The sequence below is a fragment of the Pinus tabuliformis genome, chromosome J (assembly GCF_031772625.1).
Source record: "Pinus tabuliformis cultivar Carrire ecotype Pingquan chromosome J, CPIR1, whole genome shotgun sequence".
NCBI classification, from domain to species: Eukaryota; Viridiplantae; Streptophyta; class Pinopsida; order Pinales; family Pinaceae; genus Pinus; species Pinus tabuliformis.
Window position 1 is genome coordinate 459,046,151 of NC_142295.1, and position 21,128 is coordinate 459,067,278.

The 21,128-nt window shown below is 34.4% G+C and overlaps 1 protein-coding gene and 1 pseudogene across 1 annotated transcript; both read right to left on the reverse strand.

Annotated features, from left to right (window-relative positions):
- Positions 1-18,154: 18,154 nt before the first annotated feature.
- On the reverse strand, positions 18,155-18,760 carry LOC149227815 (phosphoenolpyruvate carboxylase kinase 1-like). The gene has a single exon (XM_089380601.1). It carries the CDS (start codon positions 18,758-18,760, stop codon positions 18,377-18,379), a length of 384 nt encoding a protein of 127 aa, XP_089236727.1. The 3' UTR covers positions 18,155-18,376.
- A 19-nt stretch (positions 18,761-18,779) lies between these two features.
- Positions 18,780-19,334, reverse strand: LOC149227816 (calcium-dependent protein kinase 29 pseudogene; annotated as a pseudogene).
- Positions 19,335-21,128: the final 1,794 nt, after the last annotated feature.

The window sequence follows — 21,128 nt, forward strand, 5'->3', positions numbered from 1 at the left end:
GGCATTGCAGAAAGCCAACTGGCTACAGTGCATCCAGAAATTTAAAGGCTACCACAAGGAGGTTACAAAAGCCTTTGCAAGGTCATTCAGAGATAAAGACAGTCAAGTGGAGGTGGAGGTTATTAAACCCCGCAGCTCTGTTTCAAACTCCACAGTTCCATTTTTCAGCCGAAGTTTGAGATGGAGAAATTGCTTAGTTTGTTCGCACACAGCCACTCCATTTCACAGTATTTTTTTACACTCTGCAATCCCGCAGCCATTTAGTGATCCCGCAGCTGTTTTGTTAAACTCTAGGTTGTAGGTGTCATCAGGCAAAACAGGTCACATGGGTAGCTAGGGAAATGTCAGTACATGGATGGTGTCCTATTCATTCGGTCAAATTTGATGAAAAAGACCCCGGTCAAAGGGAAGTCAAATTGGGTGTTATCATAAAGTCGCCACACTGAGTCGCCACATTAAGTCGCTGCATGTCAAGAAAAAATAATAATTTTGAATCAATGAAATGAACAAGTTATTTTCTCACTTTTCTGAAGGTATTGATTAATTTTGGACTGATAATGAAAATTGAATGGCTAACTTTTTATTCAAGATTTTTAGCTACAGAGCTGTTCCTCAATTCCGCAGCCAGAAAAACCTCATTGTTCAAATCAGCCTATCTTTCTCATACAGAATCAGATTTTGATGATTTAAGTACCATTGGAAAGATCTCAACAAGATCTATACAATGAGAAATATATCATTAGAGTTTGAAATGGCAAATAATGAAATAAATTGCTGAAAAGAAGCAACATCAAATTGAGGCACTAATTCCAAAGCAGGTATAAATTCCTTTGATTTTTCCTTTGAGAACTTGTTTCATTAATACAAATTCTTAGTTTTGTGTGTAAATATCATAACTAGAGAGATTGATCACCTCTCTCCTTTGATAATCTTACATTCCATTGCAGAAGAAGTATTAGTTTTTTTGCAGGTTCCAAGAGGAAGGACAAATGACTACAAGGGAATGATGTCTCTCTAAGAGACCAATTTGTTTCATAAGAGGATGATCAGCAACAAAGAGGAAATATGTTGATGCAAAATCAGATCCAAATACTTGAAAAACTTTCAGATACTATTGTCTCCATCACATCCATACTCCATAATAAACCATTCACCTCATTCCACTCCATATTTTCCATTTTCATTCACATACACTTTCCATCTCTTTTTGTCCATTCATAACCCACCAATAAAAGCAAAAGGCTCATTCACATGCTTATTGCCCATTGTCATTTCTGTTCTCCATTGCCATTTTCCATTCTCACTTTCCATTCCTTGTCATTTTCATTCCGCAAATAAGCCCTGCTTCAATGCAAATTATTGAGTCCATAGTCCTTTGAGTCTAAGTTCTTTGTAAAAACACCTTGAGACTTGCATGCCTTAATGGCAAGTCCTCATGCTGACAAACAAGGGAATACATTAATGTCCCTTGTTCGTTAGATCTTCTAGGTGACTCGACATCAGCAAATTCATTCGTACCTAGCAAGATGTGTTTGGGCATCTTGACTCTCATTGACATCAATGGTGAGAATACTCGTGTTGACTAGTGGCATCCATTAATGGCCACTAAGCCAACAATTTCCTACTATGTTCGACATCAGAACATCTTTTCACATAGTAGGAATTGTGCCAATGAGTTTTGAAGACATGAAGACTATTATTTTCAGCATTTTGGTGCAGATTCAGCAAGTTTTAGTAGAAGCAATAAAAAGCCATCTTATCTCTCTATCCATGACTCCTCTTGTTCAGCCACTTGAAGAAGAATATGATCAGAAGTTTTCAGCCACCACACACATACAACTCATCCATTCCAAAGGGTAAGTAAAGGTACGGCATTTTCTAACTTTTAACCATAGAATTCCATAAAAAGCTAGAATGATACTTGTTGGAAAAACATTTCTCTTCCTCATTGCATAAAATTGCCAATACCATCAGTTGGGGGGGGGAAATACATTCATATTCATATCTTTCCATGTCCATAACATATTCAAGAGCTCACATACTTCCAACATATATTAATTATTACATTGCTATTATGAGCATACAATGGCTTTTGAAAAAGTGCTTAAAGGATAAATTGGATACAAACAAAATCATGGTTGTCACACAAGAACCAACCATCATGCAATCCAATAAAGATATACTTTGCAACAATAATCAAAATATCATTATGCAAAGTTCAAAGATCAAAATAGAAGGCAACAAAAAAAAAATAAAAAAAAATGGTTGTAACACAAGAACCAACCATGTTGCAATTCAAGTAAAACACTTTGCAGAAATATGAAGTTATCAAATGATATCATGCAAAGTTAAGCCAAAGCTCAAGGATCAAAAGAGTCAATGTAATATATGTTGCATGAGGACATGCAATAGCTTCAGTTGGGGGTATGTTGAGTCTTGAAAATGTCATTCATTTCCATTACACTTTCACTATTATGTCCATTATATCACCTCCATTTCACTACTATGTCACCACATTCTTCCCACTTTCATTGTCATTGGGCTACCTTTATGTTTTTCCAATATTTATTATTTCTAAGCCTTTTAAGTGAATTTGTGGTTAAACATTAGAAAATAATGTGCATATGCTTATACCTAACAAATGGGTTGAGTTTGTTGACATGTGTAGGTTGAAAGGAGACTTCTAGAAGACCCTTATGTGGCACTCTAAGGCCAAATTCGAATTTGGTTGGAAAGAATCATGGGATCATGAGGATATGTGTCACATCTCCTAATTGTATTGTAACTCTAAAAGACATGTGTCTTATCAGTTCCTATTTTGATTAGGACTCTAGAGGTAGAGGGAGAGATTCATGGATTATCATTAATGAGAAGGCTCTCATCTTTTTGTATAAATAGGAGGTCTCTCTCCTTCATTAGTTAGTCTCTTTTTAGTCTCTCTTTAGTCTTTCCTTTAGTCTTTTCTTAGTCCTTTTAGTTTGTTAGTCCCATGGCTTTTGAAAGCTTTGGAGAGCTTTGTTGTACTTTGCACTTTTGAAGAAATTGAATAAAGCTTTGATGTTCTCAACATGGAAGGAGATGTGAAGTAGATGTCATGGAGCATATTAGGATGTAAGTAGATTAGATTTCATTTTGTAAATATTGCTTTGTAGAATGTAAGGTAGATTAGATTTTCATTCATGCAATTTTAATTTATGCAAGTGTGTTTAATTTTTCTTTGATTTCATAGGTAGAAGGGGGCCCCTGCCTTGTACAGTTTGAATTATTGCATTTTATTTTCTCCCGGGATTGTGTGTGTTGTATTTGCTTTAATATCTAATGGTAGTTGCAGTTGTCTTATTCATAGTGCTGCCCTTTTTACTTTGTTTTTATAGCTGATTTTTAGTCTTATTTCTCAAAGTTCTGCTAACACATGAATGATCTTTTATCATAAATTGTTATCTTTTAAGGATCAGAATACCACTAACTTGCAGTTGGCTTTGAGTGCTTTTTAGACTATTCTTTCACTACTTTCTAATCATACTTTGCATAGTACATATGGCTGAAGTAGAGAGTTAGAAAGAGCAAAATGTTATCACTAGTCTTTAAAGTAGATTTTTGGTTTTAAGAGCTTTCTAGACTATTCTTTCACTACTTTCTAATCATACTTTGCATAGTACATATGGCTGAAGTAGAGAGTTAGAAAGAGCAAAACGTTATCACTAGTCTTTAAAGCAGATTTTTCTCATTTTTAATCACTTTTCTAATTCAACTTGAGCTACTTTCTATCCGTGTTTTACACAGTACATGTGTTTGAAGCAGCGAGTTAGAGAGAGATAATCTTTATCCTTGGTTTTAAAAGTGATTTTCTTATTTTCTTTTATCTGCAGCAATATGAATAGAGACTAATGCTATTAGAATGTGGTCATTTACTTTCAAGTCATTTCAAGTTCTTTGCTGTCAGTTTCATTTCAAGTTATTTCTTTCAAGCTCTTTCTTTGCAAGTTTAAAGTTTGATTACTTTCTAGACTTATTTCTAACTACTTCTTAATCATGCTTAACATAGTACTATATGTTGAAAGCAGGGAGTTAGGAAGAGTTGAACATTATAACTAGTCTTTAAAGTGGTTTTTCTTACTTGTCACCTTAGAGCTTGATTACTTTTTGGACTTATTTCTGACTACTTCTTAATCATGCTTAACATAGTACTATATGTTGAAAGCAGAGAATTAGGAAGAGTTGAACATAAACTATAAAACAACGAAGTAAGAAAGAGGTTAACTAAGCACATATAGTGCACCACACTTCATCAGTTTACGATACCCGGATTGATAATTTATGTAGAGCAATTTAAGACATTAAATTGACTAAACAACCACTAGCCCAACGGAGAGAAAATCCACCTCATGGCTATATCGTATGTCCTATCATTCACTGACAAGGATTCCTACGCCTACCAAGGTACACAATCTTGATTTACCATAACCCATAGTCAGGTTCACGGATTACTAGGCCAGTGGCCTCATGATTCACAGTCCAGTTTAGGGACCACTTAGACCATGTGTTTGTCAATTCGAAGATCCACCCCACTCAGCTTCGAATCCAATCTGGCCATACCATATAAACCATATGAGAGAACCCATCTCATCAAAGCTATCAGGAAATGGCAAGGCTAGGCTCAAAATAATGTCACACCTGGAAAGGCCCATGCCATGGTATAAAAGAAACACATGCAATCCCATGCATGCCAAATTTAGCAAGGAAAATACACACTCAATTTGGTACCTGCAATGAAGCCTGATGTAGGTGTTTGATCCTGCCTTTCCCTACTTGATCTTTTCTTCCTCTTGCCTTCTTTGCCTTTCTTGCTCCAATGCCAAAATTATCCAAGAAAACTCTAAGTGTCCAAGAGAGAGAGAGAGAGAGAGAGAGAGAGAGAGAGAGAGAGAATAATGAGAGAGCTCCAAAACTCGACTGAAAAAAGGTTACCAACTGATCCTCAAAAGCATGGATGAGGCCTCTATTTTTTTTTTTTTTCCATTATTTTCTTTCATTTTACTCCTCACTTGCAACTTGTGACCTTTCACCTCCATTTTCTCCTAATTTCCATTATTTTCATTAATAAATGTGCTAAAAATTCCATTTTGCCTTTCCAAAGCCTTAGCCATTACCTTTGCCAATTTCCGGAGCCAGAAACAACCAAATGAACACCCCCTAGGATGTCTTTCCTAACATTTAGCTTGGATTAAGTGTCTCATCAACCGTGGTTATTGCTTTTAACTTTTATTACATGGAATTTTCACCAGGGGTGTTACAGTCATTATCTAGAAAGGTCCATTGGCTAGATCCTTTTACATTTTGCAGATGATCATCAACTGTTGTGTTCAAAACAATCCAAAAAAGTTTTAATTTCTTCCTACATTATTGACATTGTAAACTACTAAGCTCACAATTCCTATATGCCCTCCAAAATACTCCTAAGATTTTTATATATGTTCAATGCGTAAGTTAACACAAAATTTAAACCATGCTTCATAGCCAAATCCAGATTGTGGGTTGGGTTTTTCACATTCCTCTTCCTTCTGCCTTGGCTAGAAAAGTGCCTAAACTTCCTCCACCACCTCATCCTTCTTTCGTTGTTACTCATCAACCACTTTCTTATAAGCCAATGACTCCACGCTCATATTTCCTTTTAGTCCTTTTTCATTTGCCCAACACCAGATTTCCAGGTCCAATATGGATAAATGGAGCTCTGTAGTATCATTCTTAACTTGCAACCTATCCATTTTGGTCTGTGAAAGACCACTTTTTTTATTCTAGCAATGGTCGATGAACTTCTTCCTTAATGGTTCATATTTCCCCTACTTAGACAACAAATGCAGAATTTGTTCTAGTGTCACCACGTGCTAGTCCATTTGACAAGAAAACTCTTCATTCTTCGAGCCGAGTAAACATTCCATGTTGAAGTTGACTGCATAAATCTCCTTGCTTGTGAAGTTTATGTTGAACCTGTTCCAAATTGTGATCAACCTAATGTTGGGAGGTTATTCCTTATACCCTCACTCTTTGAGCTCCTTTAGTGCATAAGTTTTCTTGCCCTCTTCAATGAAATAACTTCCCAGTACTAACTAAGTTCTAACATTCCATCTCTAAGTTAAGTTATCTACTAAATATTCCTGATGCCATAACCAATTGCTACCTCAAGCATGCTTGACATCCATCGAAACCAGAAGACTTTGTCTTGTGTGAGCTTTCACAATTAATGAATATAGGATTGGACAACCATCTTTCTTTAATTTTGCATGAGATCACTTGCACAAGCCAGGTGGACATGCATAATTTTATTCATATGGTGTGACATGGCTACCAAAGTGTTGAGAAGTTTGAATATAGGCTCATGTTACTTGTTTGTGGTTGGAAAAAGGGTTGTTAGACAAAAATCCATATTATTATACCAATATTTCTACTAAATATTTCCTCGCCACCTATGCTCCAAATTATGCCTTGGGTCTTCATGGTATGGTTTAAATTCCCAATTTATGTCATTTTGAACCAAAATACCTTGTTCAAGAGAAAAAACCTTATTAGCTTGCTCATCTACTTTAGTATTGAGATGCCACTTGATATGTAGGAATTCAATGGATTGAAAACTAGAGATATACAAGCTTATTCTTTGCAGGGTGGGGAATTGGAGCTGCTTTAATTTCTCCTGGAGATTATATACCTATTGGATGACAATCATCGAGTCTCCATGAACCTTAACTTATGTATTCTTATTGAGATATCCAATTCTAACCCTTGCCATAAAGGTAGGAATTTAGCTTGATTGTTATCGGCATTTACCAATCCCCATGCATACTGAAAATCTATTTCGGCGACGTGGCTAAAGAGAACACACTATGTTAAATTAACCCTCATCATTGTTATATTTATTGTATAAATACATTAAATAGAGTCAAAAGGATATGTGGGTCATGTTATAGGGGTGTGACATTGAGCTAACTCCATTAAGTTATTTTTTATTAATTTAAAAATAGATGCATGACTATAGATTTCACAAACGTTATCCCATTATGTGTCAAGCATTTTTTTTTAAATCAATGCCTATATATGAATTTCAAAGACTGTTATAACTCTTCATATAATTCTTTCAAGGGTGCTAGCTCAATGGAAGGGCACCTGCCTTGTAAGAAAAAGGTTGGTGATTTGATTTCACTGTGCCCTAATAAATGATATTGAAGTTTTTTTTTTTTTCAATGGTGAGATGTTTTTCTAGATACATGGTTTTAAATTGTCACTAAAGAGACAAAAGTGATATTGTATTGTCTTTAAATATTTTTTTTTAGTCTCTAGAGAGACAATAGTTATCATTAAATACATATTGTCTTTATAAAGAAAATCTGTCTTTAATCCCAACTATTTCCTTGAAGAGACAAAAATGAAATTATCTCCTATGAAACAATAATGTCTATGTTATATATTGTCTTTATAGAGACTATTTTTTATCTGAGACAATCACTTAAAAACAATATTTAAAACAATACACAAGTTTTTTTAATCAAATAGTAAAACAATTTACCCAAAAATTATCTAAAATGATAGTAAAACCCCCTCTATATTATTGTCATAAAAATAATAACATACCCTTTTTCTTCCCAACCACCACCCTCGAATCATCTAAAAACACCCCAGACCATGAAAGTGTGAACTTATATCTTATCCACCCTATGTAAACGTCTCACTCTCTTAATACTAAACATCTAAGAAAATAACTAGTGTTGGATTTTATTAATATTATTTATATCCTCATTTCTCACTGACTATGACTATGAGCAGGTGCCCACTACAAGCTATGGAATAGGATAAGGGATACGTATAACTCCTTGCTTTTAATCTGAAACATGTGACATGAATTTGATGATAATTTCTACTTTGAGTACATTTAAAAACAACTTTGATTACGTATACAACTATTTTTCCTACATTTCTTAGCAACAAACACATCTTATAAACTAGTGTAGCTCTCCACGTCAAGTATAGAAATGGAAAGGTATCCCCAATCTATCCCTAAAAATTTAAGCTTTACGCAAATCACTCGCTTATAGTAAATGTCCCACATACAGATTATCCTTCTCAGTGATGAGCCTATGTGCAATGTGCAAATTAGCACCCCTTATATTAGACTGCGCAGAGTGTCCAAACTCGTTGGTGATGGAGATAATGTGAGAACACTATATAAACTTATTTTCTTAATTATATCTTGCTTTTAATGTTGTTTAGCAAAGAAACTTCATAGTCTACATGTGTAGTTACTAAATTCTTGAGAATCTCAGTTTGATTCCTTTCGGTGTCACTTAAACATAACCATAACAAGGTAATTTGGTTAAATATAATCCAAATAAGTATAAGTAAGAAATAACTTGGAAGAGAAATCATGATACACAAATTATGCGCAAAAAAATTTATTTTGTACTCTATGAACCAAATGGTATAATATATATATATATATATGTGTGTGTGTGTGTGTGTATATACACACAGTGCATATGAAATCCAACAGTTTTTAAGATAGGAGAATATTGTTGAGAAAATATCTCAACGGACTCCAACAACCAACAAATCAAATATCCAAACATACTATTATAAGCATTATTTCTAAGTCTATCCCTTAATTCTTACATTACAAATTTAATATTACAAGTATTAATACAAGAGTCACAAATTAAAAGTGACATATGTCTGATTGGTCTTCATCAACATTCACATCCACTCTGGAATCTCGTAGACACCACTTTTTCTTAACCACCCAAATTTGAGCTATCACTTGACCCCCATTTAAAACATAACTACTTTTGACCATCATTGATGCTTCTTGACCTCCCGAAGGACAATCTTGATGCTAAACCACTGTATAGAGTAATTCCATCTATTAAAATGTAGCGAACTACAATTTTGATAGTTATACAGGTGATTTGTCTGGGTAATGAGTGTATCGAGTAGTCGATTATACAACTGGCCTTTCTAACACACAAGGATCTCATAAAATAACCTGTAATTAATTCTCTTGAAGCTTGAAGCACAACAAGACTCATCAACATATAACATAATCACACAATCAAATTAACGATATGTTCTCTTGACACTGAAGAACGTCAAGAACTGCTAATTTAATTCTGTTACTCTCTTCATTAATTGGATCTGCATATTTTACAGATAGAATGGAAAACTACACACATATGACAACAAAATCAATAACCATGAAACTATCTATTGTCATCCAAGCATAAACAAGTCTCCTTGTCCCTCTCTGGTTGCTCATATATAGATAGTTTTTTTTTTTTTGACTTATTTATTTATTTTTTTCTTCTGATTCATGAGACAATTATTAGAGTGGTCAGTTCTAACAAAATACCACCCACATATTGAGGTGACCAGACTCAATATGTTTTTATACATACTCCAAATAAATCTCAAAAAATCCGGCAAGTGACAACAAACAAACTTAATGCATAAAGGGAACCCACAAATACCTTCAACAATTAGTGCTCGGTCATTTGCCACAATATGTGTGACAATTTTATATATCATCTCATTATATTCTACAGAATGACATCATTTTGGGTGAATGTCAAAGGTTTAATGAGTTCATCAGCTTGATTACTTTGTCTCTAGTGAGTTTACATTATTCCCCTCAATGTTCACAATGAACGCTAAACTCTAATTCGCAAAAGTGAATGCAAAAATGATTTCCTCCCACGTTCAATTTGACCCTGTCCCATGATGACTTCATCCCAAAATTTCTCGTTAACCTCCCCGAGACCCTGAATTGAGTCCAATTGTAGTAGCAAGCAATCGATTTCGGTGTGCTGAATTTGAATAAGTGGATGATTTCTTGGCCTTTGTTCAGATTATTACTCGCCTCCCAAACTACGTATCACCAATTGTTGGTTTCCACAATTTTCGTGACCACATTCGCCCCTTGAATGTAGGGGTAAGAAAAAATGACTGGAGGCGGTTGGATGATCCATAAGAAACCAAGACAATTGCTCTCAATTCCCAAGGCGAGCTCAAGGATTTGCTTCAGGTTTATGACTATGATGTTTCCAAAGGGAATGTATATGACAGATGAGGGGGGGTTTCCTATCTGGCCATTATATCACATTGTCTGTCGCCTTTCACGGATTTGTATCGACTCGTGCATCATGGGGATTACAATAAAAACTCACAAGCATCATCTTCTCGACCATCTTAAGTGTTGGAGCTACATCTGTTGTCAACCATAATTCCGAAGAGACAAATGCTTTTTCTCTATCCTAGCTCAGTTCCACACAAATATCAACAACAATAAATGCACTCGGTGGCTTGCACTCGGTGGCTCATAATGGCTCTAAAAAAATGAGCACCTCGTGATGTTCTCAAATCCACACTGCAACTCACTCTTACAATGATAACTACACACAAAAACATACTATTTTAACACACATACATATTTATAAGAAATCAACTATCACAACTCTCACATCTTCCTATCCCTCCTTGAAGGGAGTTAAGCTAAAGTTGTCTTTGATACCAAGAAAGATATGGGAAGAGTAGTCATGATATAGAGAATATGCACATTTTTTTTTTTTAATTTACACATGGAAACAAAAATACATCATATATATATAGTGCATTCGAGATCAAACATTTTCAAAGATAAGAGAATACTATTGAGAAAGTATCTCAACATATTCCAATAGCAAACAAACCAAATCTCCCAACATAATATTGTAAGCGTTATTTCTATGTAATTGTAACTTATGTTCTCCCATGCCATTAAAGATAATTTCAAATATGCTTTTATAATTTTGTTTCAACTTAGGAGTTAAGTGATGAAGGCAATAAACATCTATAACAATTTTATCCTTAATTCGATAGAAATTTCATTAGAAAAAGAATTTCATATTTAAAACTTTAAAATATTCTACTGAATAGTCCCATTATAAAACTTTTATTTCTAAATTTTTAACATATTTTAAGATAATTTACCTAACTTAAGTTTCAAAAAATTATAAAATTTTGAGATAATGATAGTCAAAATTATACTTAATAATAGAAACTTGCAACACAGATAATAACTTAATGACAAACATTATATAATAATTTGTATAGAAATCAGAAAGAAAGAGCTCTCACTATTTGATAATTTCAACTGCGATGATGTCTTAAATTGATTGCTCTTTCCATTTGCCATCATGTTCTAATTTTATATTCTTTCATCATGCCACTGAATTTGATTTTTTATTTTTCCACTTCTAAACACTTCAGAAATGACTAGAATTAATAAAGTAAAATAAAATACATCTGAAATCAATAAAGTATAATAAAATATTGTGAGACGAACATGTTCATTTTGAAATGAAGAATTGCACATGAATTTAATTTAGTGATAAGTGGGACTTAGTCCTCGTATTAATCCTCAACATTTAAGCTAAAATCATCATGTGTGATATTCATATAACTAGAAGAACCACATTAATAAATGTGGTTGATATATGCTGATAGGTGTATATCAATCACATGCACAACTAAATTGGTAAATGTGGTTGAAAAACTCGTATAGGCATTAATGATTTATGTCTTCTTCTTTTTTGTCGATAAAAAAAGCTTTCATTAGATTTTCAAAATATCATAGCATACAAAATCGGTCGGAGCAGTCCCAACACTCTGATTCCGACCAAAAATTTTTTAGATTGGGGATTGGAGGATACCAAAAAGGACACTTGACATACATTATTTTTGTAAGGCATTGAAGCTGTAGCATACTAGGAAAACCAAAAAGGAGACCATAATTGATAGCAACACATCAAGGAGGGGCGTTGTGGGGTGGGGGGAAGGAGAGGGGGTGGGGAGTGCAGGGGGGCTGCAAAGTAAGAAACACGATCATGAATATGGAAATAAATGTGTTCCACTCACGCTTCCAAGCTGCAAAGGTGATAATTGGTGTGATTGCGACTGCACAAGAGACTATGGGCCCTAAGGATGTCTAAATAAACTTGGATGTGCCACAACTGCTCAACAATGGACTCCATAGAAGCAGGGGCCTCAATGTGGCCTAGAAAGCAAGCTAAATAAATAGATTATGCACCCTCTATCTCCTGGCTAGCCGAGTTGGTATAGGATGTGCTGTGTTGAGGCTCGGGGCGGCGATCCTGGGCATGTTAACCCCTCCCTTGATGGGGTCGGCCCTGTTGGCAGGGCATACTGAAATTAATAGAGGATAATGGCTGACTGAGGGTGAAGACCAAGAAGAGTTGGTTGCTAGACCTACAAGAAACAATAAAAAAGCAAAGAACATGGAACCACTACCCCAACTAAGAATATATTGGAAGACTGACATGATGTGTAATGGAACAAGATGGGAAAGAGTACACCCAGACTAGAGAGATGGAGAGGACAGATCCCCAATGACCCAAGGAATTTATTATAACAAAAAACATAGCCCTAGTTGAGAAGAGGAGAAATTTTAGTGGCTTCGACCCAGAACAAACTCCCAGACCACCTACCAAATTTACTAGAGGTTGGGGTATCCCCTTCATGTCATTATAGACCAGGAGGAGTTACGAAAACTGAGGCCATAATAGAGCGTCCGCCAACACACAGAGACATAACCTTGTAACCAAATAAGCATGTAGAGGATGTGAGAGACACAAAGACCTTATCCCACACACTAGAGGGAGGAACCCGGAGCTTCCGAAGATGCAAGGATAGTCTAATACCAGCAATGGTGTGGAGAATATACTAGACACCATCTACTCGGGTTCCCATGTCATAGGGGTAGACCAATAGACAAAACCCAACCCAAACTAGAAAACTACAGTTGCCTACGTTGCTCCTTAGCTAAGGTTGAATCCCTAGAGAGCCATCATGGCACCAGACATGGACACCTTCAAACTCCTCACGAACCAAATTCATCTCCCAAGCTTCGAAACTAGAGCGAAATGCTCTATAGACATCAAATCTAACAGTCGGTTGTGTGGAATAAATCACTGCACAAGGGAATTGATGGTAGGGACAACACATTAAGGAAGAGTTAATACCTACGTGGCGAAGGAGCATGCCCCAATGGCCACGCTTGAGACACTTGTACCTGGTTGTGATCATCGCCATGCTCTAAGAATCTCTGATGATAGCCACCTCGAGAAGGAGAAATCTATTCTTCTTGAAGCTTTTTAAAAATAACGTTTATAGCAGACCTCTAAGCCTCAAGGCCTTTCATAGAGCCAGAAAAGCACCCTGAGTTAAACCCGCTCGTGATGATCCTATCTCTGAGGTTCATCTCCCATATATCCAAGGAACCACGGATAGGATTGCCCATATTCTTAGGAAGATTAATGTCTCTACTTCATTCAAACCTCTCAATACCATTAAGAATTCTCTTAGATCTATTAAGAACCATATTGATCCTAAAGTCACGAAAGGAGTCTACCTTGTTCCTTGCTCCTGTGGTATCCCCTATATTGGGGAAATAGGTAGGTTTATTAAACAAAGGATTAAGGAGCATGCTGCCGACATTAGACACAATCGTTCCTGCACATCAGCCCTTGACGAACATGCAAAGAAATTGAAACACTGCGTCTGCATTGAAGACTCCAAAGTCATTGCTAGGGTTGATCTTTTCCACCACAAGAAACTTAGGGAAGCGATTGAAATCGAAAGGCATGCTAGTAACCTTAATAGGCATGATGGGTGGAAATTAAGTAAGTGCTAGATTCTAGCCCTCTCATCATGACTCCTCCTCTCCTTTTTTTCCTCCTTTGTCCCTCCGTCTCCTCCTAATTTTCTTCTTTCCTCTTTTAGTCTTATCCCCTATTTACCTCTTTAATTATCTTTATATTCATTCGTCTAATATGATTAACTTATTATATATTTTTTAACATATTTTTTTTTTTTCTTAATCTTGATTTCATTTTGCACTGAATAATATTCTTAGCTATTAATATTGCAGTTAATCTTTATGGTTATCTCTATTTTCCTCCTATTTAAGGACAAGTTTTCCTCTAATTAGGAATAATCATATTAAATGGACAACATTAATAAATTATTCTTATTAGTGAAATTGATAATATTAATAAATATATCACTAAAATATAGTGAAATAATTTTTGTTTTAGTATTTATTTATTTATTTATAAATTTAATTATTATTATTTTTTATTTATTTTTAAATATATTTTTATTTTGGATTATTCATAAGAGCTAGTTTTCAACCAAATTTATTTTAATAAGTCAAATTATATTATATAAATTAACTATTACCATATAAATTGTTATCATTAAATTATTATTTTATATTATCGAAATTAAATAATTAATTATCACATAACAACTAGTTTTTAACTAAATTTTGAATTAGTAAACAGATAATCCCTTACCTCTTTTTCTTAAAATGATATTTTACCAACGGCTCATTTCCAACTGCTAACTCTGGGCAATGATGCATCCATGCTATTTATTCCTTTAGGCCGATTGATTTCTCACCTTGTCTTGAGGATGAACCACATTAGTTGGTTCGAAATGTCAACGAAAGATAACGATGTGATTAATCCGAAAGACCTATATCTACAATATGGATCACAAAAGTCTAACATTATTCATAATATTAATAACACAACACACACACACACACACATATAAACTTATATAAATATAAAAATGTATTTATTAATTATTAAATATTGAAATATAACATAACACAACACTGAAAATAATATTGTCATTATAAAACCAAGGGAATAATAAAACCAAGGGATTAATGGTAAAAAGTCCAAGCGATTATGAACCCAACAAAATAATATTAAACCCTGGGAATACTAAAACCCCAAGGATCGTGAACCCAAAGGAATAATACTAAACCCAAGGGATTAATATTATAAACTAAAGGTACATAAATGCTAACATAATATTATAACACCTTAAATAAGCATGGTTTACCATGGTTGATTTCTTATTGACACAACCCTTCTCACATGCGACATTCTACCATGCTTGAACATGACTTATTTTCATATCGAGACAATCTTTTTCAAAATGAAATGGTCAACCACGGTTGACCATGGTTGATTGCCTTATTGAAAGAATCTTTGTGACAATGCAACTTGGGCCATGGTTGACAATGGTTGACCATGATTGATTTTATGCAACATGGTTCACCATGGTTGAATTTCATTGGCCATGACTCACCACCATTGATATTATAAACCCAACGGAATAATAAACCCAAGGGAACAACAAATCGAAGAGAATAATATCAAAACTAAAAGTTATTATGAACATAAGGGAATAATAGTAAACCCAGGGGATGAATATTATAAACTCAATGTATATAAATCTTAAGATAAATATTATAAACCCTAAAATAAAGATGGTTGCCCATGATTTTCCATGGTTTATTTCCATATATAGACAATCCTTGTCACAATGTAATGTAGGGCATCAGTTACCATGCTTGACCATGATTAGTTTTCATATCATGACAATATTTTTCACTATGTAATGTAGGACCATGAGTGGTTTTCACATTGAGACAATATTTATTAGATTGTGACGTTGGACCATGGTTGACCATCAACGACCATGGTTGATGACCATTGATTTTATAAAACATGGTTTGCCATGCTTGATCATAGCTAACCATGATTGACCATAATTTACCATCGTTGACCATGATTGATCATGGGTGACAATCGCTGTTATTATAAACCCAAGGGAATAGTATTAGACCCAAAGGAACAATATAAAACCAAGGTGTATAAACCCTAAGATAAATACTAAAAGCTCTTAAATAAACGTGGTTGATCATGGCTTATTTTCATATTGAGACAATCTTTGTCACAATACGATGTTAGACCATGGTTAACCATGGTTGATCGTCAATCTTGGTTGAACATTATTGTCCATGATCAACAATGATTTCCATTATAAACTTGAGAAAATAATAAACCCAAGAAATTAATACTAAAAACTCAAGCGAGTATTAACCCAACTAAGAAATATTTCACCAAAGGGAACAATATTAAACCTAATTAAATTATATAAACCAACATATATAAACCCCAAGATAAATATAATAGACCTTCTAATAAACATGCTTGTCCAGGTATGCCCATGCTTAACCACCGCTGAACCCTCAACAACTGAAAGGATTGGCGCCATAAACCGTAGGGAATAAAAAAACCAGGGTATCAATAATAAAACCCCAAGGAATTATGAACCCAAGTGAAGAATATTAAGCTCAAGTGGGTATGTGGGGATTTGTAAGTATGTCCGTCTGTTTTTCTCCCTTTAAAATAAAAATAAAAATAAAAATTATGTTCTAAATAGAAAATAACAAAAAAGAGTATGTTGTAAAGTAATTAGAAGTAAAAAAAATATGTGAGTAAGATATTTAAATCTTATACTTTTCATAAATATTTCAACTAAAGATTTAAATAAACTATTTGAATATCTATATTAACTAATTTATGTCGATATCAACTTCATATATATATATATATATATATAAATATATATATATTAAAAAAAGTAAATTTTTTTTAATATACTATATAAAAAATATTCAATATGGGTTATCAATAAAATATTTTAATAAGAATTAATATTTACATATACTTAAAAATATATTAATAATAAAAAGCTATTTTAATGTGTCTGATAAAATGTTTAGATATACATATTATGTAAAATATTTTAATGTCAATTACATATATATTATATATCATTCATATATATATTGAAAAATAAATAAATTCTTACCATATATTTTTATAATTTTATAACATATTTTTATAATTTTATTTGCTATATGTGAATGAGTGCCGAAGACTATACGTATCTCTCACAATTTTAACCTTAAATTTTAAAATATTCTACTGAAGGATCCCATTACAAAATTTTTATTCATATCCTAAGACAAGTTACGTGACTTAAATTTTAAAACCATTATAAAATCGCGATAGTGACACCAATGAAAATTATACTCAATAATACATGCAACACCGATAAAAACGTAATTATCATGGTTATATAATAATTTATGTAGAAATCGGAAAGAGCGAGCTCTCACTATCCAATAATTTAACTGCGATGATGTCGCGAATTGATTGCTCTTTCCATGTGCTATCATGATCTAATTTCATATTCTTTCATGATGGGATCAGATTTGATTTTTTATTTTCGCCTCTTCTCAATACTCCACAATAAATAAAATAAATTATCAAAAAAATGACGTTCATTTTGAAACGAAAAATTGCGGACGAAGCCAACTTTCACATATCTACCGGAAACAGAATCATATAGAGGTTCTCTGTCCAAAGAAGGATGCAACAGGTGGGAACATATATTTCTCTCCATTTTTTCTATGGAACATGGTTTTGGAGTATAAATATAGCTTAGCTAGTTTGTGTTTTTTTTAAAGATTAAGCCACAATTATATAGTTTTCTCTACAAATTAATTTTTTGGGAAAATTTCATACTAATCTTCAACATTTAAACTAAAATCACCATGTTTCATATTCATTCATATAAAAGTGATTGTAACGAAAAATATCATGAGTTATTATAATGGACTCATTCGTTATAGTCCTTTATATCTTATTGATCATACGTTTTTTTAAGTTTAATAGGATTTTTTATTTTCATGTTTATTATTTATTTGATTATAGATAGATTAAGTAGCACAAAATTCAAACCAATATTTCAAGTTTAGTGAGATTTCATTTTCACTCCTATAATATATTTCTCTCAATCATTCCTAACAAAAATTTGAAGAATCAAATCATTCATGGTTCTGCCATCGAATTGTTTTTTAATTCATAGAGATTTAACAGTACAGGTAAATATGGGTTATTGATTTTAAAATATCCCGTCCCCTGAAGGATACTGCGCTCCACTTACAACTCTACCGCAGAAAACTGCATAAATGCCACTTCTATTAACCTTCATAACACCGCCCTTGCTAGGTCGGAAACCAGCACAACTCTTAGTACCTGCGGTCGGTCAAAATGTTAATTTATATCTTCTCCACTATATATTATATACAGGTTTTGTAATTCAATCTCAGGCAAAACTATATAGGCCTGAGAGGTGCTCGAAGCGCGATTTATTCGGTTATATATATACATATAAACATGTGCGCAAACAAAAACGATTTTTGCTGTAATTGGTGACGATGTGGATGACGCATAGTGTAGATTGGTCAATCGGAGGAGGGATGGGCGTGAGCACGAGAGGAGATCCAACCATGTTCTGCAACCATTGTTCACCAAACATTCAGCATTCCTCCACCTCTCATAAACGGCGGATTTTACAATTTTTATTCCACGATTTCTATTATTTTTCAGAAATTTAAGGAATGAGCTCAACGAGTAAAGAGAATTAGAGATGAAGGCACGAAGGTACCCAGGACTTGCTGTGCGCTGAATCTCCTGGTGACGTCTTTGCAGAGCATACTGCGTATCAAGTCCTTGGCAGAGTGAGATATCGACAGCCATGGATCACTGGGGAAACGAAGGCGCCTACGAAGGACTGCCTCAAATATCTCCTGCGGCGTGTCTCCCACAAAAGGGGCGGCTCCACTCAGAATTATGTACAGGATGACCCCTGCGCTCCACACATCCACTTTCTCACCGTACTCCTTCCCTTCCAACAACTCCGGTGCTACGTAATACGGAGTACCCACAATTCCTTGCATTGATACTTGCCCTGCATACATTAATATCAGAATTTTAACCATAGAATCCATCGATATATACCCAAAAATTTCATAGATTTGTATGACAGGGGAAAGGGGCAAGCATAATAAGCGTACCTGGAGAGAAAGACGAGGCCTGTCCAAAATCTGCAAGCTTGATTTGAGCGAGGGAATTTGAATTATCAACAAAGAGGATGTTATCAGGTTTTATATCTCGGTGGGCAATTCCCATGGAGTGGCAGTAACTGATGGCCTCCATGAGCTTCTGCAGGATGGTGGCCCCCTCGTTTTCGGAAAATGGTACTGTATTCTTCTTGCTAACGATTCTGTCGAACAGATCTCCGCCTGAGCACATCTCCATTACCAGATGGACAGATTCTTCGTCCTCATAAGCCTCGTGAAGGGCAACCACTGCAGGGTGACCTGAGAGATACTGCATGATCTTGATTTCGTTGTTGAGGCATTCTCTGTCGATGGAATCGTGCAGGAGATCTGATTTTCTGATGGTCTTGCAGGCGGCCTGTTGCCCACTTCGCTTGTTGGAACATCTCCGAATCACTCCGAATTTTCCTCTGCCGAGAACTTCGTCTTGCAATTGGTAATTTCGAAGGAGGGCATCCGTCATTGCTTGCTACACCTAATTTCTCAAGTTCACTTGGAATCAAATGAGGCGTGACTGCAGTGGGTTGGAGATAACTTCGGATGGACAAATTTGCTAACATGGGCTTCTTTGAAAATAAGGCAGAGTAGGGGAGGCTCGTCACTTTTATAATGTAATGGATTGAAATTATATTTTACGGGGTATCCCGTGAAGGCAAAGTTAGAATATCCATTTTGACAGATAGAATATCCATTTGTGTTTGACATTTGGTTGGGACAGGTAGTTAAACATATTGTGTGAAGGCGAGGAATGTTTTGTTTCCTCTGCATGCATCTGTCCTCTGTTCGTGGACCATGCCAGCTTTGTATTTACGGTTTCGGAGTATCTTAACCTTATAGATGAAATTAAGTTATAATTTCCTATAATTATTATTAAATTTGAAGAAGAATTGAAAAAACACTTCAATTGTTATAGTATTTCTACATATATATAAATAAAAAAATATTCGATGATAACTTGACCTACAAATCTCCAATTCTCTAATGTTTCAATTTATTTATTTTATCGATTAACTTATTTACAATTTTAGAGTCTCGTGAAACTTTTACAATTTCGATAATTAATAACTGCAACATGGAATTTAGAGATCTCCGTAACGAACCACCTGATGAAAATTATGTATAAAAAATATATTAGACAAAACACTAAAAGGTATTTATAATTATATTCTAACCAAAAAACGATTCACTTAGCTTTTTATTTATAGTTTCAGAGCCGCAGGAACCGTGCAAAGGGAGGGTCAGATCGTCTCCCGAATGGAGCGCAACCTTTTCCGGTCGTCAAAGGAGCGTTTGGTCTCCGTGATACGCCAGAGGAATCTGGAAACTTGCACTAATATATGTGTGGCCAAGTCACCCATTTGAACATCAAATTATAGAATATACGACAATATGTGAGGAAGGGTCATTGGTCAAAGTGGGACTTTCTGGTAATAGTGTTTGTACAGTCTTTGCTTTAAACAGATTTTGTTTGAACTTATTTTAATATCGGCCATCTGCTTCACTCACGCTCACTAGCGGGGCCGAAAGCTATGCCGTGAGATGAGGGGCATTCAAAACGCTTAGGTTTTGACGCCATGAATTTGGTGGTAGTTTTGATCATTATCAGAGTTTCAGAATAGAGTTCTTTTTTTTCAGCAGGAAAAAAATACTACTTTAATAAAAAGGTAGTACATTATCATAGATCTTTTTCTTCTCCATTTACTTACAGAAAGCACTGATTTGATCTGTCTAAGATATTAATTGTTCAGTAAAGTACTTCTTAGTCACTTTTTAATCTTAATCATCTATGTTACTCGTAACGTTAAAATTATATATTCCACATGCTAGTATTAATTGAAAACAAAATAGATGAGTAACATCACTTAAAAAACACAAAAACGTTTCATTGTTTGTTCCTTCGATGGAATTCGCTCATAATTGATGCTCCCTAAGTTGATCCTCTATTCATGTTCAAATGTTGAGAACAAAAAATTCCCTGTTGGCTTTATCATAGATCTTTTTCTTCTCCATTTACTTACAAAAAGCACTGATTTGATCTGTCTAAGCTATTAATTGTTAAGTAAAATACTTCTTAGTCACTTTTAAATCTTAATCATCTATGTTACTCGTAACGTTAAAATTACATATTCCACATGCTAGTATTAATTGAAAAAAAAATAGATTACTGTCATCACTTAAAAAACACAAAAACGTTCCATTGTTTGTCCTTTTTCCATGGAATTCGCTCATAATTGATGCTTCCTAAGTTATCCTCTAT